The sequence below is a fragment of the Pleurodeles waltl genome, chromosome 4_1, assembly GCF_031143425.1.
Source record: "Pleurodeles waltl isolate 20211129_DDA chromosome 4_1, aPleWal1.hap1.20221129, whole genome shotgun sequence".
Classification (NCBI taxonomy): domain Eukaryota; kingdom Metazoa; phylum Chordata; class Amphibia; order Caudata; family Salamandridae; genus Pleurodeles; species Pleurodeles waltl.
Genome location: NC_090442.1, coordinates 641,267,495 through 641,292,650, shown reverse-complemented (window position 1 = coordinate 641,292,650; position 25,156 = coordinate 641,267,495). Strand labels below are relative to the sequence as shown.

The window sequence follows — 25,156 nt, the reverse complement described above, 5'->3', positions numbered from 1 at the left end:
ATCTGTCAGGAGTAGACTCCACAACATTTTTACACCACCTGGGACACCATCACCGCCAACCAATGGATCCTTGCCATTATCTAAAATGGTTATTGTCGGGAGCTGATCACTACTCCTCCCAATATTCCCCCTTCACAGGCTGTCTCAGTAACATTTAAAGCTTCTCAAACAAGAGATTCAGGCCTGTCTTCTCAAAGGAGCCACGTTCTGCAAAAACATCAAGGCTCATGGGTATACTCCCTATACTTCGTGATTCAGACCAGGACTAGGCCTCCAGCCTCTAAACAAATTAATTTTCTCAGGTCATTCTTCAGGATGTCATTCCTCTTCTGCAGCAAAATGACTGACAGCTCTAGATCTAAAGGACACCTAATTTCACATATCAATTCACCCCGCTCACCGAAAGTTCTTCAGATTTGTCATTGCAGGCAAACATTATTGATTCAAAGTCCTTTCCTTCGGGGTCAATACTGGTCCCAGGGTATTCACAAAATGTTTAGCAGTAGTCACAGCACACCTGTGAAGACAAAACATCTATGTGTTTCCTTACCTGGACAGTTGGCTTATCAAAGCCAGTACTTCTTACCAGTTTTAACAACACACTCAGATGACAGTAGATGTATTTCACAAACTGAGATTCTCTCTCAGCATTCCCAAGTCCCATCTCCAGCCTCTGCAAGTTCAGCCTTTCCTAGTGGCAGTTTTGAGTGGACAGTTAAGAATAGCATACCCCAATCCAGCTTGCAGCCAGTGTTTTCAGAAACTTCTCCCTCAGTTTCAGGAAAACCAATCCTACATAGTAAGGACCATTATGCGTCTGTTGGGGTAGGATGGCTTCTTGCATCGCCATAGTTCCCCATGCTAGGCTACGCATGCATCCCTTACAGCAGTGTTTGTCTCGCCAGTGGTCTCAGTCACGGGGCCACCTAGAAGATCTACTGTTCAGATGCGTTTTGTGCAATGGTGGAACACCAAAAACCTTCTGAAGGGAGAGGGGCTTTTCTAGACCCTGATCCTCACATCACACTAACTACAGACACATCACAGACTGGTTGGGGTGCTCACCTCCAAGACGTGACAGTTCAAGGTCTCTGGGATGCCAAACATCAGTCCCTACACATTAATCACCTGGAGCTTTATGCAGTATTCCTAGCCTGAAAGCTTTTTTTCCTCACCTAGCTGGACGGACAACATGACTGCCATGTATTAGTTACAAAAACAGGGCAGGTGGGTGTTCTTCACAACTAACACACCTCTCTCTGACCATATGCAGATTGTCCTTTCTGTACCACATTCATCTGCTGGCGGAGTATCTGCTGGGAACGGATAATGAGTTTGCAGATCTGCTCAGCAGGATGCAGCAACAAGTCCACGAATGGAAACTCCATCCACAACTCCTCCACGCATACTTCAAAAGGTGGGAAACTCCTCACATAGATCTTTTCGCAGCAGCAGAAAACAAAATGACAAAACTTTGCTTCTAGGTATCCACACACGCTATCCAAGGGAAATGCTTTATGGATGAGTTGGTCAGGGATATTTGCCTACACCACGTCTCCCTCTTATTCCATATTCGTTCAGAGGACCTGCCACCCTCCGTTCACCACACTTCAGGATCTTTCAGTAGTACCACAGGAGAAGCCTCCCAACAGCCTGTATCAATGGCAAATCAGGCATCTATGCCCGAAGTCACTCAACCTTGCAATATGGCTCCTGAGGTCATAGTTTGGCTACTTAAGCGTGCCTGCAGAATGTATGACTATTCTCAAAGTACATGGACCCACCACTACAGCCTGTTATGCTGCAAAATAAATAAAACAATTGTTTGCTACTGCCAACATACACAGATTAATCCTATGAAAGCCAGGGTGCAAGACATTGTCTGCCATCTGCTCCACTTGCAGAAAGTAAATCTCACCTACACTTCCATTCGCCTTCATCTCACAGCTATAGGTGCATATCTACAAAACAGACAACATATTTCTTTATTCAGAATTCCCATCATAAAGGCTTTCATGGAAGGGCTCAAACGCATCATTCCACTTAGGATACCCACAGCCCCGTCCTGGAACCATAACATTGTACTCACAAGGCTTATGGGTCCACCGTTTGAGTCACTTCACTCATGTCCACTTAAATTTATTTTATGAAAAGTCACTTTCCTTTCATCACTTCACTCAGATGTGTTAGTGAGCTTCAACCTTAGAAGAACCTTTCTTCCATATTCATAGGGATAAAGCAGTTCTTCTGACGAATGCTAAATTTCTTCCTAAGTTAATTCCTCAATGTCACCTAAATCAGTCTTTTGAGTTACCAGTTTTCTTCCCACAATCTTACTCAGTTGCGGAAAGAGCCCTTCACACACTAGATGTCAAAACAGCACTCATGTTCTACATACAGAACTAAAGAGTTTAGGAAGACCAAACAGCTGTTTGTAGCTTTTTTACGTGGTGTGCACCACACAGCTTCACAAAACAATACTGTGTGCACACCAACAAGCCAGTGTAGGTCAGGGAGTGCTACGTACACTTTTCCAATCAACTGCAACTCCCACAGGCTAGCCACCGCTTTTATGGAGGGACTGCTTTACAGTGCGCAGAGCATGTGTATCTACAGGCACTCATGCCATAGAAAGGATTATGTTACTTACCCTGTAAGCATCTGTTCTTGGTATGTGGGTCTGTAGATTCACTTGCAGAAACCTTCCTCCTCGGACGCCTGTGGCTGTTAGTTACATTATACTTGTTTATATTTGTACCTATGTATTTATATTTTGCATTATCATCTCTCTCTTCTCACTCCTTTCTCACTCGCTTGTGGGAAAACAATCTAACAAAGGAGTTGATGCCCATGCGCAATATCACAGAGAGGAGGAGTCACTCGATCTTCTGACTCAGTACACTTCTTCGAAGAAAAAACAGATGGCAGGAGTATGCAGACCATGTGAATCTACAGCACTATATACCACAAACAGATGCTTACATGGTAAGTAACATAATCCTTACTGAGCAAGCCAAACATCTGTAGTAGGATTATTCTGATTTAGTAATATGCAGTCAATATGCTAATATGCTGTTTGAGGATTACCTAGTATGTATATTTTGATCTTCGGAAAAAATGTGGTTGATATGTTTGTCTGGTAAAAAGGAAAGTGTAATGAAGCGAACAAACTGATCTCAGTTTTCATTTTTAGTGTAGTACTACACTTTTAGCTTACAGTGCCCTTTGTTTCTATGATTGTCTTGATTGTACTATGTTAAGCTGGGACAGGGACATCAGTAATTCTGATTTTATTATTTCCTCTATAAAGTGCAGTGTTCTCAAAATGTTTAATTGTGGCTGTTCAGACTAGAAGTATTTCTTTTATTTTTTTTATAAAATGTATAAATGCTTTTACTGGCTGTTTCTGATCCAAAAAGCATAATTTGATGAAGAGAGTTCAAGATCTATCTTGCACCTTCTAGTAGTTCTGTTGATGACTGCTAGTCAGACACTTCATAAGACACTCCCCCTGCATTTCGAGATGTGGCAAGAGACATATGAGTGACTTTATTGGATTACATGTTTGCTGGAGAATCACCCAAGGAACTAGATCCCTTGTGTGCCATTAAAAAATATATATTATAATGTGATGATCAGGGTGGGTAGTTTGGACTGAGTAGGCCTAGGGGATGCTTGACCAAACACCTGGGTGCTCCATTAGGTGTGATTGACCTAGCTCAATGTTCAATATTAGTCTCTTGCTGGCAAAGAATCAGATATGCCTTTAGTACTTGATCCAGGAGCTTAAGCCACATTTAAAGGTGCATCCATAAGTGCATTTGATACAGGGGCACAGTTTTTGTGATTGCTGTTGATTACACTAGGGTCCATACCATCTATTGCCCTAGTACTCTAATGGTGCCTACCTTTTTGGAACAACATTGCCATTAGTAGGGCAGACATTTCTGTACACGTGCAGAACCGCACACCGCCTTCCACTGAATGGTAGTCACCGTTCACCTATGTGCTCTACCGTCTGTAAGCCTGTGTTGTCTATACCTGCGCTTGAGGACACACCAGTGTCTTTGCCTTTTAGTACCTTCACATATTAGTGCGTCCACAAAAATATTACCTGTTGAACAGCCCTTTATACCTTTGGCAATCCAGAGTATAGCGTAAACCCTTAGAAACTGGTGTGAGCAAAGTATTATTGTAACAAAACAATGTCCAGGTTCATAACTGGCAAGGGTAAGTTCATACAACAAATACAAAAAATGGAATAATAACCATACACAGCAGATTATTTTAAAAGAATGTTGTAAAATAGCAAGCAAACATGTAAATTGAACACTTGATATTATTCAAAATTATCAAGTGGAACATGAGTTGACTCAGTTACAAAAAAGTTTTTTTTTATATGCTCTGCTGAGTAAAAGATGGCCAGTTTTCACAAACTGGTAATGTCATGATTTTGTTAGTTAAGTTGTTATTTTAAATTTAATTAATTTCAACGGTTGCCCCCATCTGTAGATCGGACTAAATCGGAAGCCAAAGATGGTGATGTGAAAGAACCAAGGGCTAGTGAAGGGAAGTCTTGGATAAGGGATGGTGAGTGCAAATACTGTAATGTGAAACTAAAATGTTTTTATATAGTTATTTTTAGTGGTTGATCCTGAAAAAGCTTTGTTAGTAGCATCTACAAATATGTAGTTTGAAGATGTCAGAACAAATACACCTCAAAAGTGGTAAATAATTTTACTATCACCCTGATACTACAGAGATGTGGTGTTTTACAAGAAATCTAATTTAATAGAATCAGTAAAACTATTGTGAGGTTTGTGATTGATGTACTGGGTTCCCAATAGGGGACATGGATCACTGTGGCAAAATGTTTGAAGCTTCTGGTCCCCTCAGGATATTGACATTTCGAGGGCAATATATGATGGACATAAAGAAAGGTACTTCCATTTCCCATATGAAAATGTATGTGCACCAAATGATCACTATGTGCACTTTTGTGTGAATCGTTACTAACAACAGGAAATTAAAACTGCCCACTCAAAAGGTTTACAGGCTTACTGGGCGGGAGGTTAAGAATTCTGATTTTCTATTTTAAGACAGCACATGTGAAATCAATGACTGGTTGATTCATTGCAAGTGCTTTAACCTGAAGAGTATTAATTACATTGTTCTACTCTGGTAGACAACTTGCATTTCACAATACTATTTCCCTAAAGTAGGTGCAAGTAATGATATACAAGGAAATAGTCAAGGGGTGTGTCCAAGATGGCAATGAAGTGAGAAATGCCTTTTATTGCTTGTGCCTGGCTTTGTAATTTCTCCGTCCCCTGACCACCGTCTCAGGCAGAATCTGGGCGTCCTTGCTGCAGTGACTTCCTGCAGCACAAGGGCCCATTTAATTGGCTGCCTGCTGCACTATGGTTGAATAGGTGCTGGAGTGGGCAAAGAACGACAGACACAGAAGGCAAAATTGTGATTGTCTGGACTGTGAGACCAAATTAAGAGACTAATAAGTGGAATTATCAATTTTCAAGCCACAAACAGTTCTAACAATGCAAGTAGGAATCACCCCTACTGATATGAGTATTGATCCCCCACTAATCTAAGAGCCCCAGTGGAAATCATAAAATGGTGAACCCTTAATTTCACAAAAGCTAGAGCAACCATGAGCTGTTTCACCTGTAGTGGCACACCCCTCTCCATATTGGAAATGATTACAGCAGCAAGAAACACCTCCTTGGACTTTCTCTACTGTTGATCTCTGAGGGTGGCATTATGCTCAATAAGTGTTGAAAAGTTGGTGGTGGGGTATAAGGAAGCAATCGCTCTTAAATATTCTTTCTCAGGACCAAACAAATTCAAAGAGAAAGTCCTAAACACCTTGACCAAGATACCCAGGAGGTTCTTAGTAGTACAGACCTCCGTAAACAATCACACCATCACACATGGCTCTGTTTATGTACCTAACAACAAAAGCCTAGTGAAATTCTTTCATGGCCTTCCCATAGCCAGAAGTTCTAGTGGTAGGAGACCTGAATGTAGTCTTTGACACTAGTCCAGACAGATCAGCACAAAGGTTGGGGTCAGACAGGGTCCTTGTCCTAGAGATTAAATGCAAATCTTGTTAAAAACAAACTGGCCCTTTCCACTATATAGGACAGGGTTTTCAAACTTACTACTGCGACTTGCTGTGCCTGCTGCTAATGGGTTGCCAGTGGGGGCTGCTTCTGGTGACTCTCAACTGCTGAGGATCACCTCAGACACTCTTCCAAGGGTCGAGTCCCCTGGGCCTTGCTGGTCCTCTTCAGCCTTGCCACTCTTCTGTTTCTTCTTTTGCATTTGCCAAGGTTTGTTGTTGGTTCTCCAGCACCACTGACTCACTGCAAACCGATAGCCAATGTGGGACACCATCTGCATTGCCTCAGGAACTCTTCTACATCTCCTGAACTGCACAGCTGGTCTTCTTTCCCCATCGACCTGGTCCTGCGTGCACAGAAGGATGGCTTGTGGGTCCTGCCACGACTGGACACTCCATCATCAACTGGATTTGGTCCCCTTCCTTTGCAGGTCCTCTTCTGCCAGAATCTACCTTTGGGATCTTCTATTCTGGTCTGGATCTTGCACAGTCCTCTTCCTAAGTCCTCCTGTTAGTTTTTGAGGAAATTTAGGTACTTACCTCTACTGTACTGGTCGCTGGAGGTCACTCCAGTACTTACCTATTGAGGTTCCTAGTTCCTCACGCTCCCCTCTAACGACATCACATTCTTGGTTGGAAGACTGTATCTCACATTCCACTTTTAGTATATGGTTTAGACCTCCCCTAGGGCCCTCACTATTTTCTAATACTTTTGCCAGTGCTTGTGGTTTTTATGCTCCTTAGTGATTGCTATTGTGTATATAAGTAGTGTGTACTTACCTCCAGTTGGGGGGACCTATCAGTATACTAGTGTTGTGTTGTTATAATAACGTACCTTTATTTTTGTATCACTGTGTGGTTCTTTCATGTGTGATAGTGCTGTGTGGCTATAGTGGTATTGCATGAACTTTGCATGTCTCCTAGATATGTCTTGGCTGCTCATCCTCAGCTACCTCTAGAGAGCCCTTGCTTTCTAGACACTGCCTACGCCTCACTAATAGGGGATCCTTGGACCTGGTATAAGGTGATAACAATATAGGTCCTCATCACACACCAGGCCAGCTTCCTACATTGGTGGTGCAGCAGTGGGATAAGACACTTGCTATGGCCTTACCTCTTTGTCACTAGTCACTTTCCACAGGAAAGTCCACTACTAGTTATTAGGAACACACGGCACTTAGTGATCAGGATTACTAGTCTCTTAATTCTGGTAAGTTGGGGGTTTAGCATAGCCCTTTCTCCAAACGTTCAGGGAGCCTAGTTGTTAGACTAGTCAGGTGCACCCACACCACTCTAGAAAGATGTCTTCAGTGGAAAACACAAGTCTGGTCCCAGACTCTCAGTATGAGAGCTGTACTTTTCAAGAGTTGAAGGAGATGTGTACCTCCAGGAAGCTGAAGACGGGGAGAAATCCTAATAAAAGTCTACTTCTGGGGTTACTACTCCATGCTGACCAAGACAACACAAGTAGCCAGTAGGAGGAAGTAGAGGCTGACCCTCCAGTCTTAGACAGGGTAGATTTAGGCTACAGTGGGGAGGGTCAGGAGGAATCTGGGGTACACCACAGCCCTGTTAGGAGCACTGCAGGTAGTGAAAAGGGGGGGTGAGGGGGACTCTCAAGTGGGTCCACTTCTACTCCTAGAGGGTTGGTTCAGAGAGTCCCCAGAAGAGGGATAGGTCCTCCTCAGTCAACACCCATGCCTCATCAGTATCTGATGGACCCACTGCTCCAACTCAGGGAAAGATTCCCCAGATAGGGAACTTAGGACATTGAGATTGGAGGAGGCCAGGATGAGACTGCAGAAGTTCTCCCTAGATAGGGAGGCCTTAGCAGTGGAGAGGGAGAGACAGGATTTGGGGCTAGCTCCCCATGGTGGCAGCAAAACTAACTTTAGGGACACCATGGTCAGAGAGGACTCCTATGACTCTAGAAACCTGAGTAAGATAGTCCCACCTTACAAGGTGGGATATGACATTCACAAATGGTCCGCTTTGTTGGAGAGGGCCTGTAAAGTACAAAGGGTCCCTCAAAGACAGTGGGCATCAATCTTCTGGCCCTCCTTCTCTGACAAAGGCAGAGATAAACTCCTCACTGTCAGAGAAGATGCAGATGATTATTCAGCACAGAAGAACGCACTCTTAGATGGATTTGGGCTAATCACTGAACAATATAGGATCAAGTTCAGGGAGACCAAAAAGGAGACCTCTCAGGATTGACTAGATTTTGTGAACTGCTCTGTTAAAGCTCTGGAAGGCTGGTTGCATGGGAGCAAAGTAAGTGACTACTAGGGCTTGTATAATCTCATTCTGGGAGAGAACATTCTTAATAACTACCTTTCTGATCAGCTGCATCAATACCTGGTAGACTCTGATCTCTGATCTGAAAGAAGGCAGACCAATGGGTCCACACCATGGTGGGTAGATAAACTCACATTGACATAGGTGATGGTGTCACTATGATGACTGAAAACTGGTGTTATCTGAACAACACCTACTTGGTCACACCTACCAAGTGACAGATGCTCATAACACTGTGTGCCACCCCATAGCAGTTATTAACTTTAGCGGGGGTGGTTACTGACTCTAAAAAGTTCGTAGTTTCTCTGATCTACCTGTAGAGTGTCTGCGAGGTAATGATTTGGAGACTTCAGCTTGGGCTAAATTGGAGTTGAAGGCCCATGCAGCAATTCTGTGCATCTTGGTCATATCTTTGCCCTGACCAGAGCACAGGCCAAAAAGGAGCGGAACCTACACCAGATGAGCTCAAAGCTAACACAGCTGAGGTATTGCGTGCGGGGGGGGGGGACCACCAAGGAAGAACTCAGTTTGAAACAGCAGACCTGCCCCACACTGGAACATATATTGGACACAGGTCACTATCTATGTCCAGCTACATAATGGTAACTCCGAACCTGGGCATTTTGGTATCAAACATGTCTGAATCATACCCCTATACTATAAGTATGCGGCATGCTTTAAATGCAGAATTGAGAGGTAAAGTCCTTTTGCATGCATTGTAAAGAAAGTAAAAATGTAATACAAAAATGTATTATCAAGCTGGAAATAGCATTAAGACAGCACAAGGAAGCAACCAGTGCAATTGAGATTCGGAGGCCCCCAGGCTCTTCCTTGGATGCGGCGCGGCCTCTGCAAGCCACCCAGTGCTGCGGCCCTGTAACTTCATCAGAGGTGGCGCGAGTTGAGTAGTGCGCCTGGGAGTGCACATTGAGAGGGTCTGCGGGCTGGGCTACAGCTGCGGCCGCGGGGCGACCTGACGGAGCACACTTCGTCCCGGGACCAAGGAGAGTCATGTAGAAACCACACCTACACAGCAGAGGTAGGCCAACCTACTAGATCACGCTACGCTGACGCTGGGGACCCTGAATTATCATCCAGAGTGGGGCCTTCATCCTATGAGGGTGAGCACAGATGAGAGAGAGCTGACCGGCGGAACCCGTGGGAGGGAGCCCTCTGCAGCAAATTGTAGCGGGGGCCCAGGAGGGGATGGCTGTTGTTCCTCTGCCTTGCAGAGCATTCACCGGGGCGACCTAGAGCTCAGCAGATAAGGACGGGTGGAGGCGAGGACTAAAGCCCCCCTATCTGATACCATTGTGGACCCCACTCGCCAGTTAGTTTCTTCATCCCCTGGGAGCTCCTTACGGTGAAAGCAGAGGAGGGCCATGTGCTACTGGGGACGAGACTGACCCCATCTGCAGACTTAGAACTGAGTGAGGCTGTTGCCTGCATTGGGGGGGGGGGGCACGCGCAGCACACAGCGGATTATCGCTACCCCCTAGAGTGAAGACCTAGAACCTGATGGTAACCGATACTGCAGTGCAACATGGGCATGGTCCTCAAAAAGAGAGACAGGGATCTGGGAGGCCCCCGGCGTATGCAAACAGCTAGCGGTGAGTTGGAGCATGCATTGCCAACAACAGCAGTAATGGCACCCACCACTCCCACACTACAAGACATACTCCAGGCCATAGCGGCGTCAAGAACAGCATTGGAGGTCAAAATCAACACTCTGACCATAGATCTGGGCCTCTTAAGCGATGACCATCGTTGATTGGCAGAAAGGATCAACGCGACGGAACAGGAACTCTCAGGCAACCCCTGCATTGGCACTAGTAAGTGGCCGCTTGACATCCATTGAAGCCCGCCTAAAAACGCTGGGGAGTAGAGCAGAAGACGCAGAGAACAGGGCACGACGTAACAATATCATGGTGGTAGGGCATCCTGAAAAAATTGAAGGTCCAGATATGGTGCGTTATCTGGAAGACTGGCTCAAGACTGTGGTGGCCCCGGAGGGACTCTCACTTAGCCCTCTCCCCCACCCCTTTCTTTGCACTGGAACGGGCCCATAGAGTACCTGCTAGATCATCACCTCTGGGCGCTCTTCCAATGCCAGTAGGAGCACGACTGCTTCACTTCAAGGATCAAGACTATAAATTAGAACAAGCAAGATTACATGAGAACCTGATGGAAAACAATAGAGTATCAATATTTCCTGACTTCTATAGAGAAGGCCAGAGCCAGAGAACAGCTTTTACCACTGTAAAACGGAAATTCAGGGAACTGGAGATATCATACTCCATGCATTTTCCTGCACGATTCCGAATGGTTACTTCGACAGGGGTGGAATTCCTCACTACACCGCAGGGTGCATGGTCCTGGCTGGAACTCTTACCTAACCCGGGTCAGAGTAGCCTATCCCAGCAACAGAAGAGGAAACATCGACCACGATACTGTCGGGGAAGACCACCAGCATTAATTAGCCCACCCACAGCGGAGGAAGTACAAAAGGAGCGTCAGCAGGTGGTTGCAGCAGTTGCCACGCTCGGTGCATCCTCATTGAGCCCCCATCTCCACTCGAGTGTGGTCCTCCTGGTGGTCAACCCGGGAACTGCAGATGAACTTATCTAGTGAACTTTGTTGTTTCCTCAGTTGAAAAACATTGTGTGATGCTGGAATGACAGACACACTTTACCCCAACACTACCCGCAGTGGCTGACATATAACATTATATTGCCTAGATCCTACATTGCAGACATAAGGCACTGGGGGTGAGATGGGAGCTGGGGGTACCTGGAGCCAACCGCTGCACAATGCCGGAGCTGTCACGCCCTCGCAAACCGTAGCCTGAATGATAGCATGTACAAGTTTGATTCTTTCATTTGTTTTAGGGTTTGGGCGAGGGCGTCACACCTCTTGCCCTAGGGACTGGGAATTGGGGAAAATGTTGTCTAGTTAATAAAAAGAATGTTTTGTGCTGCCTAGGTCTGTTGCATATTCGACTTGCTGTGAGACGGGCCCTGGACCCCTACAATTTCCAGCATGTCCTATACTACACCCTCAATGGACAACACATGTAATGTTAGTGGACTGTGCTCAATGAATAATCAACAAAGTATTTCACATCTTATTAGCCCAGGAATCCATCTAGCTCCGTTGCAGGAGACACATTTAGATGTCATAGAAGGGCGCACCTTCCAACTGCGGTGGAGAGGCCAGGTACACTATACTTCTTAATCAACGTATGCCAGAAGGACCTCAGTGTGGATTAAACCAGGGGTTCCTTATCAACACACTGCATCCATCATAAACCCTCTGGATCGCTATGCCATAGCCATTGGGAAGTTATATGGGCGGGAGATAGTACTTCGGAGCATATATGGCTCTAACACTGACCAATCAGGATTCCTGGCATCCCTGTCCGAACGCCTGGCCACTCACTTCATGGGATCTGTATTGTTGGGGGGAGGAGCTTTAATTGTATCACAGATACAACGTTAGATGGATCGCATCCTCTGCTGATTTCCTCCCCGATTATCCCGACGGCCAAATTGTACCAAAACTGGCAAAGGGAATGGGGTCTGATCGACTCCTGGCGAACTCACCTTCCGGAGAATAGGGGCTACTCCTTTTATTCACCAGTGCATGACCTGCATGTGCGCCTGGACACCTTTTTGTGTTCACCAGATGCACATGAGTTGGCACAGCTGACTGAATATCTGACCAGGACGATTTCAGATCATAATCCACAATTGTTGACGCTTGGGTGGTCCCGGATCCATTATCCGATACCCATGTGGCAACTCCAACCAGCCCTGTTGGAGGATCAGTCTTTTAAAGACATAATTGGCTCCGGCATAACGGGTTATTTTGAAACAAACAAGGGTTCGACAAATTAAAAACTGATAGAATGGGATGCTTTTAAGACAGTGATCAGAGGATGATGCATCTCGGCAGCCAAAGGTGAACGCCAAGCACTGCTACACAAGATAGAGAAGGCTGAACAGGAGTTGCGTACAATAGGACAGAGGCAACCAGACGACCCAGATCTTCAGACAGCACTTCCCGCAGCCTGAGAAAAAATGGCGGTAGCGATCAAAAGACTGCACTGTTGCGACTACAAAGCCTACACAGCATGCCCACACTTGGAGGGGAACCGTGCAAGCTCCCTACTGGCGTGGCTGGAGAATCCAGCACACAGAATCCTGGTTATAGTTGAACTGACAGAGCTCACGGGTCAAATCATACACACCCAGGCTACCATTAATCGAGAATTCTATAACTATTATGCTGATCTCTGTACAAGCAAAGTCAGACCAACTGAGCCGGACAACCAAAATTTCTTATCACTTCTTGCCCTTCCAACAATTTCGGAACAAGAGGTGACTGCCATGGGAGCAACTATCATGCTCACTGAAGGGAGAGCTGTCGTCACCAGTATGGCGCGAAATAAAACCCTGGGGCAGGATGGTCTTCCATTTGAATTTTTTTTTACATACGTGACAAAGCTAGGCCCAAGATTGGTCGAGATGTATGAAGAGGCCAAGAAATGTGGTACTCTTCCCATATCGCCTCGGGAAGCCCTGATTATCCCTTTCCTGAAACAGAGGAAACCATCAACTGACATCACCTCTAACCGCCCATTATCAATGCTGATGTTAGACTATAACATACTGAGTAAGATTTTAGCCATGCACCTATTGCGGCGAATGCCACGCCTAGTCCAAATGGATCAAGCCTGGGTCATATACAGTCACTAACATACGTCACCTCTTCTCGCTCCTAAATATTGACGCTTATGATAAACAGGAGGGGGTGATCTTCGCTGTAGACTTTCAAAAAGCTTTTGATCCCATGAGTTGCCTTATAAGTTTGGCCAGGGCAACCAGTTTGTCGCATGGACCCAATTGCTCAGTGCAAAGCCGAGGGCCAGAGTTCGCACAGGTAGCACCATCTCTGAGAGGTATCGGGTGGGGGTGGGGGGAACCAGGCAAGGCCACTTATGCTCCCCCGTGCTTTTTGCTCTTGCTATTGAGCCATTAGCCTGTATAGCTAGGAAGCGTCTATAGAGGTCTGAGGGTGGTGGGACATACCCACTACATTGCACTTTATGCAAACGATATTATAGCCTTTTTGGGAGATGCAGGCGACACCCTGCGTGGAGCGCGGCGCCTATTGGAGAGGTATGGCCCTATATCTGGGCTCCGAGTTAACTGGTGAAAATCTAGCCTATTCCCCGTGATGGAAGGCAGAGCAGTTCCCCCAGACCTTGACAAACTACGGTGGGAACCGCGCTGCTTGGCTTACTTCGGAGTCCATGTCTACCATAATGGTCTCGACCTACTGGAGGGGAACGTAGAACGGGCACTACGAGGGCTTTGCGGTAAAATGACCATTTGGGAATCCTTGCTGCTGTTGGTTTTGGGGCGTGTTGTGCTACTGAAAATGATAGCCTTACCCCGATTACTATACTTCTTTTCCACTCTCCCATTGCGGATCCCAAGAGTTTTTTTTTCAAACAATTGAAAACTCTGGTGGTTGGGTTCCTGTGGGGAACTGGCAGACAGCGACTGGCACTTGCTGTGCTACAGAAACCAGTGGCAGACCGAGAGCTGGCCGTCCCCGACTTCAAGTCAAGATTTCTGGCAGGGCAGCTACAATGGCTGACCAGATGGATGGCCAGCCGTACGATGCTCGTCAAGAGCTCACCCCCCTTTACACCTGACCTTCTGTTGTTGACCAGGGTGGTCCTTTGCCTGGGTCCCCCAGTTGCATCCAGCTCCAGTTAATTGAAGGTGATGCACAGATGTTGGCTACGATATATTCGCAGGTCAAAATGTGTCGCTCCTTATGTCCCTTAAATTCCATTACAATGTTTGCTGGCGCTGCCACATGGGGGTATACTGGAGGAGAAATTAGAGTTGGGTGATGGCAGGAGCGACCTATGGGGACCCTGTATGAAGCTGACTCCCTCTTACCATTTGAGGACTTTCCCCACTCGATACAATTTCCCACCAGGACACTCTCCTATATAGAGCAGTCATTGAGGCGGTTATTGAACATTGGCGGGAGTGACGGGCAGAACCTCCCCTATCGGGAGTATGTCAGTATCTGATGAGTGCCACGGGCACCCATGAAGCAGTGACATGCCTTTATAGGAAAATACGGGTAGCACTATGCCAACGGCTCACAAATCTTAAGGGGTTGGGTTAATTAACCCTTATGGGAACACCGACATTGAGGGATGACAGGAGGACCGAGATGCATATCCAGACTGGGAATGCAAGCTGCTCTATATAGAGGACACCTACAATGTTGTGCAAGAATTAATGCCTCATACTCAATATGTGTATCTATACCATTGATATGTTCAAAAATTACTGAAATCATAGCAGCCAATATGAAGTTGTAACGAGTGATGGTCGGAGCTCCCAAAGGGTTTAGAATGTTGTTATAAATAAAATTCAATAAAATGTTGTTTTTTTTAAAGTGTGTTCCCACTTTCAAATATATAGGAATACTGTAGCTGCATACCTTAGGCTTTGTTTAGTGCAAAGAACTATGCAGTGTAGTGTAAAGAACTATACCTAGAGATGCCTATGAAAAGATGGATGGAAAAGTGGCTTTCAGTGTATATTTTGAGTAGTTTCCCTATAGTAGTAATCGAAATGTAAACTATTTGTAAAAGTTCATGTAGGGAGCATAACCATTGTATATTTTAGTAAATAAACATACCATCTCACTGGTTTAAATAGGGTATTAAGCATTTGGCATGGTGGGGGGGGGGTGGCCCTTTTGTTTACTACTTTGTTATCTAAAGTTAATGCTGGACATGCACCACGGGGCCTCAGCCTGGAATGAAATGTTCACAAAGTCAAACTTTCGTTTAATTTTGGATTTTTAATAGATTTACTTGTGTGAAACTTTCCCTCACTTTAATCTAGGAATTCCCAGTTTCTAAGATACTTCTAAACACAGATTTCTTACCTTATGATATACTCCAGACTAGAGTCAGTGATTTTTTTTTCTTTCTCATAGCAGTGCTTCTACGCGTCGGTATACAATTCAAGTTGGTTTCATATAGCAACTGGGCCTTATAGTGCTTATTGACAACCTCTCCAAACTGTCTACATGGACTCCAGGCAAGCTCAGACTTTAAAAAAGTGAGTTTTGAGAATTATTCTAAAGATGGATTCGGACTGCTGACTACTAATGGGGGTAGGAAGGATGGTCCAAAGCCCAGGAACCAAAAAGGCAAAGGAACATGAGCCACTGTTTGCTGTTTTGACCTTCTGCACTGACAAGAGCCACTGATTGTTAGAATAAAGAGACCTCCCTGGGGCGTAGGATGCTAATAGGTTCCGGATAATGACCGGGCCTCTCCCCTGAATGGCTCGATGCACAGTACACAGGGCCTTGAAGAGAATTATCTTTTCAACTGAGAGCCATTGAAGGGCTACTAGGGCAGGTCTGGTAGATTGGTGCTTCGAAATTTTATAAAGGGTTCTGGCTGCTGCGTTCTAGACAACTTGGAGACGTTTTCACATTTTACAGGCTTCCTAAGTAGAGGGAGTTCCTATTGTCTAAGTGTGAATTTATTAGACCCTGAACCACCGTCGTCTTCGTGGAGTATGGTAACATATGTAAAAACATTTGGAGGGATCTAAGGATACCGAAACAGGATCCCTCAAGTTTTTTGGATTGAGTTTCCTATTTGAGTTTCTCATCTCTTCAAAAGTTTAGACTCTTAACTGCTGGAGCCGGTTTGGGTACTTCTCCAAGTTGTTCTCGCAATCCCAATTCAAACCGTCTAGATTTGTTGTTCCTGATCACAAGTACCTCAGTTTTGCCACCGTTGAGTTTGACAGCTTGTAGACATCCATTCTTTGCCCTCCCTGAGGCAAGATTTCAATTGCATAGAGATCCAGCTAACCTGAGGGGTCAGTGCCATGATAATTTGAGTGTCCTCTGACTATGACACTAAAGCAAGGCCATGAAAGTGTATGATCTCTATGTGGCTCATAAATACAAATTAAAGAGTGTGGGGCTCAGTGATGACCCCTGGGGGACCCCACTATGCAGGAGGTGAATGGCTGAAGAGTGAGCCTTCATACATCTGGAATCTTCTATTTCCTAGGAAGGCTTCCAGCCACTTAATAGCACCCCCTGAAATTACCACTTCATGCATTCTCTGGATGAGGATAGGATACAACAGTGTCAAAAGCTGTGCTAAGGTACATTATCATGGCTGCTGAGTCACTTTCATCTAAAAGCACAAATTTCCTCGTTAGCATCCGGTAGCAGGGTCTCCATGCTTCATCCCATTCCGAAGCCTTTCTGAGTGGAGAGAAAAAGATGACTTTCCAGGAAGCTGGATAGGTGTTTGACATGCTTTTCAATAATCATACTAACTGCTGGGTGCAAACAAATAGGTTTGTAGCTCTCTGCCTTAAGGGGATTCGCTTTAGACTTTTCAGGAGTGGCTTTATTCTAGTTTCCATGATTGAGGAATACAGCCTCTTACCAGACAATGATTAAGAATATCCACAAGGATGGTCAAAGACTCTTACCTGCTTGCCCTAAAATGTCAGGTGGGGCTGGCTCCAAAGGAGATCCTGATTTCATTGATTTTACTATGGCTTCGAGGTTCAGTCCTGGAAAAGTAGACCGGCAGGGACGTGACCATTGCTTTACTGGGGCCATGCTATTTTGTGAGGCCGGTAGTGGGAGAAGATTTAATATTTTGTCCATTTTGGTAATAAAAAAGTTGGAAACCAGTCAACGCTCCACTGACAGCGGGAGACCTAATGAGCAAGAGGGGACATTCACTGATTACTTTGAATAATTTCTTGCAGTAGGGGAGACTTACATATATTGCATGCAGTGTTAGGAGACTGGGCACACCGTCTGTGTATAATGTTGTGCTTTCACTTTTAGCTGCAATGGCAGTCTGCATGTGCCAGATGAGGAGCCCCAGAGGGTGGCGCGATACATGCTGCAGCCCTTGGGGACCCTCTTTGGTACCCATGCCCTATGTACCAGAGGTACCATTTGATAGGGAACAGGGAAGCCAAAGGTATTGCCAGTTGTGGAACAACTGCACAGTGTAGGATGCTGGCTCTGTATATACTATCTTAGTGAGAGATAGTGTGCACAGAGTCCAGGGGTTCCCAAAGAGGCTTGACAGAGGCATTAATAGATAATACTAATGCTCTATTTGTGGTAGTGTGGTCGAGCAGTTAAGCTTATAAGAGGGTAGTGTTAAGCATTTGTTGTACACATACAGGCAATAAATGAGAACACACACTCAATGACTTAACTCCGGGCCAATAGGTTTTTATATAGAAAAATATTATTTTCTTAATTTGTTTTAGAACCACAAGATTCAAATTGCAGGTAAGTATATTAATTGTAAGGTACTTTGCATAGGTATAGATAGAACTTCAAACCAAAACAGTAATGTACACAGTTATTTTAAAAGTGGACACAGTGCAAAATTCAACAGTTCCTGGGGGAGGTAAGTACAGGTTGGTTAATATGGTAAGTAAAGCACGTACAAGTTCAGTCTCCTGGGCATAGGCTGCGCACCGTCTGGGATTCAAGTCAACCTCAAACACCCAGCACTAGCAACACAGGGCTGGTCAGGTGCAGAGGTCAAAGTGGGCCCCAAATATCATAGGCACCTATGGAGACTAGGGGTGCTCTGGTTCCAGTCTGCTAGCAGGTGTCCTTGGGGAGCAGACCTGGGGAGTTTTGTAAAGCACTGGGGGGGTGCCAAGCAGGCAAACAAAATACACCCTCAGCGGCACAGGGGCGGCCGGGTTCAGTGTGCAAACAAGGTGTCTGTTTTTTAATAGAAATCAATGGAGGGACCCAGAAAGGGGGATGGGGGTAGTCACTCAGATGATGCAGGCAGGGCACAGAGGGGCTTCTAGGGCTAGCCACCCACTGGGCAAGGGTGAGGGACGTCTGCTGGTCACTGATGTACCGGTGCTTGGTTCTTCACAAGCCTGGAAGATGCAGGTGCATTGCTTTTTCCAGGCGTCGGGTTTCTTTGTTACCGGGCAGTCGTGGTCAGGGGGGTCCTCTGGTTTCCCTCTGCAGGCGTCGTCGGGGTGCAGAGAGGTCAGCTCAGGGTGGACACGTCGTTGGAGTCGCCTGGGGGTCCTCTCTGCGGTGTTGGTTTCTCTGGATATGGGCTATGGGCGTAGAGTGGTGGGGACTCACGCTTCAGGAGTGAGGTGAGAGTCCCTTTAAAGATGGTTTCTTCTTGTTACTTTAGACAGGGCCGCTGACCACAGGAGTTTCTTGGTCCTTTGGAGTTGCAGGGCAGTCCTCTGAGTCGGCAGAGGTCGCTGGGCCTGCAGGATGCATTGCTGTTGCAGGTTCTTTGAATCAGGCAACAGGCTGGTAGGGCTGGGGCCGAAGCAGTTATCGTCTCCTCTGCAGGGTTTTCACATCCCTATCCCTATTGGTCCTACTCCTCCAAAGCAAGATGGAGGATTTCTCAAGGAGGGGGCACTTCAGCTCTAGTCACATTAGGGGTGGACCCGAATGGAGGGGGGACTCCTCCTTGTTTTTCTCATTATCCCTCTGGACTTGCTGCCAAAAGTAGGGGTGGGCATCTCCACTGGCTGGAGTGCCCTGGGGGCATTGTATCATCAGGGCTGAGCCTTTGAGGCTCACCGCCAGGTGTTACAGTCCCTGCAAGGGGGAGGTGTGAAGCACCTCCACCCAGTGCAGAGTTTGTGTCTGACCCCAGAGAGCACATAGGCTCTGACCTGAGGGGGTCAAACTCTTCTCTCAGTGGCAGGCTGGCACAGCCCAGTCAGTCCTGTACTGAAGGATTGGGTAAAATACAGGGGGCATCTCTAAGATGCCCTCTGTGTGCATTTTTTTTAAATAAATCCAACACTGGCATCAGGGTGGGTTTATTATTCTGAGAAGTTTGATACCAAACTTCCCAGTGTTCAGTGTAGCCATTATGGAACCTTGAAGTTCGTTTTCACAAACTCCCAGACCATATACTTAATATGGCCACACTGTACTTACAATGTCTAAGAATAGACTTAGACACTGTAGGGCCATATTGCTCATGCAGCTATGCCCTCCCCTGTGGTATAGTGCACCCTGCCTTAGGGCTTTAAGGCCTGCTAGATGGGTGGCTTATCTATGCCACAGGCAGTATTTTGTGTGCATGGCATCCTGAGGGGAATGCCATGTCGACTTTGCTTTTTTCTCCCCACAAACACACTGTCTGCAATGGCAGTGTGCATTTGTTAGGTGAGGGGTCCCATAGGGTGGCACAACATATGCAGCAGCCCTTAAGGACCCTCCCTGGTCACAGGGCCCTTTGTACCACTGGTACCTTTTACCAGGGATTTATCTGTGTGCGAGGGGTGGCAATTGTGGAAACAATGGTAAATTTTTAGTGAAAGAACACTGGTGCTGGAGCCTGGTTAGCAGGGTTCCAGCACACACTAAGTCAGCATCAATATCAGGCAAAAAGTTGGGGGTAACTGCAACAAGGAACCATTTTCCTACACACAGTTTTAGGGAAAGAGATCTGACACTGGGGGTTACTAGGAAACCAGTGCAGATTCAGTCACAATTGCATCAATTACCGGCAAAACGTCGGGGTGACCATGTCAAAAAAGGGCTGTAGGAAAAAGCCTCCCTGTTGCAGTTACCCCCCACGTTTTGCCTGATACTGATGCTGACTTGACTGAGAAGTGTGCTGGGACCCTGCTAACCAGGCTCCAGCACCAGTGTTCTTTCACCTAAAATGTACCATTGTTTCCACAATTGGCACACCCGTGGCACACAGATAAGTCCCTTGTAAAATGTACCAGTGGTACCAAGGGGCCCTGTGACCAGGGAAGGTCCCTAAGGGCTGCAGAATGTTGTGCCACCCTAAGGGACCCCTCACCTAACAAATGCACACTGCCACTGTAGATTGTGTGTGTTGGTGGAGAGAAAAAGGCACATTTTGCATGGTATCCTCCTCAGGATGCCATGCCTACAAAATACTGCCTGTGGCATAGGTAAGTCACCCCTCTAGCAGTCCTTACAGCCCTAAGGCAGGGTGCAGTATACCACAGGTGAGGGCATAGCTGCATGAGCAATATGCCCCTACAGTGTCTAAATCTATTCTTAGACATTGTAAGTACAGTGTGGCCATATTAAGTATATGGTCTGAGAGTTTTTCAAAAACGAACTCCACAGCTCCATAATGGCTACACTGAATACTGGGAAGTTTGGTATCAAACTTCTCAGAATAATAAACCTACACTGATGCCAGTGTTGGTTATATTAAAAAATGCACACAGAGGGCATCTTAGAGATGCCCCCTGTATTTTACCCAATCCTTCAGTGCAGGACTGACTGGTCTGTGCCAGCCTGCTGCTGAGAGACGAGTTTCTGACCCACTGGGGTGAGAGCCTTTGTGCTCTCTGAGGCCAGAAACAAAGCCTGCACTCGGTGGAGATGCTTAACACCTCCCCCTTGCAGGAACTGTAACACCTAGAAGTGCGCCTCAAAGGCTCAAGCTTCGTGTTACAATGCCCCAGGGCACTCCAGCTAGTGGAGATGCCCGCCCCCTGGACAGAGCCCCCACTTTTGGAGGCAAGTCCAGGGGAGATAATGAGAAAAACGAGGAGGAGTCACCCTCCAGTCAGGACAAGCCCCTAACGTGTCCTGAGCTGAGATGACCCCTGCCTTTTGATGGTTTTGGAGGATTCCCCCAATAGGATTAGGGATGCACCCACCTCCCCACAGGGAGGAGGCAGAAAGAGGGTGTAGCCACCCTCAAGGACAGTAGCCATTGGCTACTGCCCTCCCAGACCTAAACACACCCCTAAATTCAGTATTTAGGGGCACCACAGATCCCAGGAAATCTGATTCCTGCAACCTGAAGAAAGGACTGCTGACCTACAAGCCTGCAGAGAAAGAGGAAGACGACAACTGATTTGGCCCCAGCCCTACCGGCCTGTCTCCAACTTCGAAAACCTGCTCCAGCGACGCATCCGACAGGGACCAGCGACCTCTGAAGGCTCAGAAGACTGCCCTGGTCTACAGGACAAAGAAACTCCCATGAACAGCAGCCCTGTTAAAAAAACTACAACTTCTTTGCAACAAAGAAGCAACTTCCAAAGATTTCACGTTTCCCGCCGGAAGCTTGAGACTTCACACTCTGCACCCGACCTCCCCGGCTCGACCTGCAGAAAACCAACACCTCAGGGAGGACTCTCCGGCGACCGCGAGCCCGTGAGTAACCAGAGACGACCCCCCTGGGCCCCCACAGCGACTCCTGCAGAGAGAATTCATTGGCTCCCCCTGACTGCGACTGCCTGTAACAAGGGACCCGACGCCTGGAACCTACACTGCACCCGCAGCCCCCAGGACCTGAAGGAACCGAACTTCAGTGCAAGGGTGACTCCCAGGCCACCCTCTGCTTAGCCCAGGTGGTGGCTGTCCTGAGAAGCCCCCCCTGTGCCTGCCTGAAACGCTAGAGTGACCCCCAGGTCTCTCCATTGTTTTCAATCTAAAACACAACGCCTGCTTTGCTCACTGCACCTGGCCGCCCCTGTGCCGCTGAGGGTGTACTTTGTGGGCCTTCTAGTGTTCCCCATAGGCGCCTATGTGTTTTGGGCACCTCTTTGACCTCTGTACCTTACCGGCCCTGAGCTGCTGGTGTGGTAACTTTGGGGTTGGCTTGAACTCCTAACGGTGGGCTGCCTGTGCCCCAAACTTGAGACTTGTAAGTGTTTTACTTACCTTTAAAACTAACCTTTACTTACCTCCCCCAGGAACTGTTGATTTTTGCACTGTGTCCACTTTGAAAATAGCTTATTGCCATTTTTACAAAGACTGTACATGAAATTGTTTTCATTCAAAGTTCCTAAAGTATCTAAGTAAAGTACCTTACATTTAAAGTATTAACTGTAAATCTGGAACCTGTGGTTCTTAAAATAAAGATATTTTTCAATATAAAACCTATTGGCCTGGAATAAGTCTGTGTGTGTGTTCCTCATTTATTGCCTGTGTGTGTACAACAAATGCTTAACACTACCCTCTGATAAGCCTACTGCTCGACCACACTACCACAAATAGAGCATTAGAATTATCTACTTTTGCACTATCTTACCTCTAAGGGGAACCCTTGGACTCTGTGCACACTATCTCTTACTTTGAAATAGCATATAGAGCCAACTTCCTACAGGGGCACTTTCCAACAACAATGTCTTATATTTTTGTGCAAAATAACGATGTTTAAAACAATATTTTCATGCATATTCATCACACCGTTTCTCTTTTTAGTGGAACCAAACATCGAAGAACAAAGAAACCTGCAAGATGATGGTTCAAAAATTCATTTAGAGATGCTGCCACCACCGCCTCCACCACCACCACAAATGAATGTTATGCCTCCACAAATTTCTGCATCACACCAGCATGTGCAGCCCCAGATCAATACAACACATCAGGCCATACAGCAGCAAACAAATACAGCACACCATCCAGTCCAGACACAAATAAATACTCCACACCATCCTGTGCAGCAACCGATTAATATGCCACACCATACCACACAGCCACAAATGAATGCATCACATCAGTCAGTACAGCCTCAAATGAACACTCCACCTCAGCCCATACAGCAGCAAATAAATGCTCCACACCAGCCCATGCAGCGACAAATGAATACATTACACCAGCCCATGCAGCAGCATATTAATGCACCCCCTCAGCCCATGAACCTCTTTCCATATCCAATTGGTGTTCATGCTCCTATGATCAATATCCCACACAATCCTTATACCATTCCTCCTCCTCTACATATGCAGCTCCCTCCAGGGTTGCCTCTTCTACAAGTTGCTGCTGCTTCCACTGCAGCTCAGGATTTGCCCCCACCTCCACCCCCACCCCCACCTCCACAAACCCAAGGGAGCGCAAGTACTGCACAGCCAGAAGGAAAGAAGCTGCTGGTAGGCTTGCTTTAATTTACTTACTACAACGTTGTAAAACATATTCAAATGCTACGTTTTGTAAATTTTAGATTTGTATTATTTATTAAAACGTTTTTGTAATATGCTTAACTTATCTCTCTTTCCTGTTCTCGACCTTTGGTTTTCATGCCAGCTAGTAGCAGGTTCTGATGGAGGTTTTGTACTTGTCGAAAACATCCTTCTTCATGTGGTTGGTTATCCTTGCAATTTTTTTGTGTGCTGTTGTGTGTACACCAAAGCATATGTATACCTATTATATTAGGCTCAGCCGATTTGGTTCACTTGATGTTTTGTTTTTTGCTCCCCATCTCCTCTTCCTTTACCTAAGAGGGCTTCTCCATGCTGCGATTCTGCTTGTTGTTTGTAATAGGATATTTCTCTGTTTCTCCCATATATCAACATAAGTCAACATTTCTATTATAATTAAATATATTCCACAACCAAATTAAATATACTATAGTGCGTTTGACTGAAAACATCAGTATGCTTTAATACTTTTAAATAAAGAAAATGAAGGGAATCATTCAATACTTAAACTGCAAAACAGTGTTAGATGGACACTGCCCTTTTAAGGTTCGTAGAAGATGCACTATACAGTCATGCCCAGCAGGAATTAAACTAAGCAGTCTTGTGTTTTTACTCAATGAGAAAGGTATCCCAAACATTTATGCGACTCCGAGGTGGACGGAGGAGTGGCCTTTTTCGGCGCCGACCCCGAAGGACGGTCTCCAGCAGTCTCTTTTTGGGAAGAACCATGGCCTTCCGGCAGTGGTGCACCCAAGGTCTTTGAATGTTTTTTCTGCAGGGTTGTAGGGGCAGACGTACTCACGTGCTGGCCAGCTGTGATGGGTCTAACGTCCTCCGACTCTTGTTCAGAATTAGTGTCTCAGATGGAGACTGCTGTCTGCGCCTGCTCTTCCTCCATGACGTCGAGATGTTCGCTGCTTTTCGAAACTATTTCGAGTCTTTGGGCTCTGCGATCTCTCAGGGTTTTCTTTGATCGAAATGATCGATGGGCCTCTTTCTTCCTCCTGATGGTCTGGAGAAAGGCACAAATTACAAATCTGGTGTTAGTCTGTATATGGGTACTTCGCGTAGCACCGAAGGCAGAATAGGAATGGAGTCCGATCCATCAGGCTTTCAAAGCGGTAGGCCCAAATAGGCCTGATTCGGGTGCACACGCCCCGAACTGTGAGATGAAGGTTTCGACGGTCCTACCGGTTCGATGCTAGATGGGAAACGTGATCGAAACAATAACGACGAATAAGAAGGTTTTCTGAGGTTTGCCGAATCGAAATCTCGGTGCGAGAGGAAACCCGTCCGAACCAGACCGCAAAAAGAAAACACACTAACAATGGAGTCAATGCCCATGCGCACTGAAACCGAGAGGAGTCGCTCAATCCTGTGACTCCGAAAATACTTCTTCAAAGGAAAACAACTTGTAACACTCTGGGCCCAACACTAGATGTCGGAGTAGCTGACCATTGCATGTGTATCTGCAGCACTACATGCCATGAACAGATGTATACTGGGTAAGTGACATTTTCCATATAAAACTTTGTGCTCAAACATCAGAACGTTGAAAATGTAACTTTTCCACATTTGCATCTTCTTTTCTCACTTGTTGGAGAGTCTAAAGATGTCCAGAGTTTGTAGATTCCCATGAAGGCAACTGAGAAAATATCCAAAATAGAGCAAATATTTGCTTTTTTCT

At 46.2% G+C, this 25,156-nt stretch overlaps 1 protein-coding gene across 2 annotated transcripts in view; it reads left to right on the top strand.

The window, feature by feature from the left end:
- The window catches only part of SCAF11 (SR-related CTD associated factor 11), an 828,633-nt gene that overhangs the window by 592,827 nt on the left and 210,650 nt on the right, over nt 1-25,156 (top strand). For both annotated transcript variants that reach the window (XM_069229083.1, XM_069229082.1), the window contains exons 12-13: nt 4,513-4,590; nt 22,754-23,421. In XM_069229083.1, the coding sequence (XP_069085184.1) occupies nt 4,513-4,590; nt 22,754-23,421 (746 nt within the window). The remainder of the gene's footprint in view (nt 1-4,512; nt 4,591-22,753; nt 23,422-25,156) is intronic.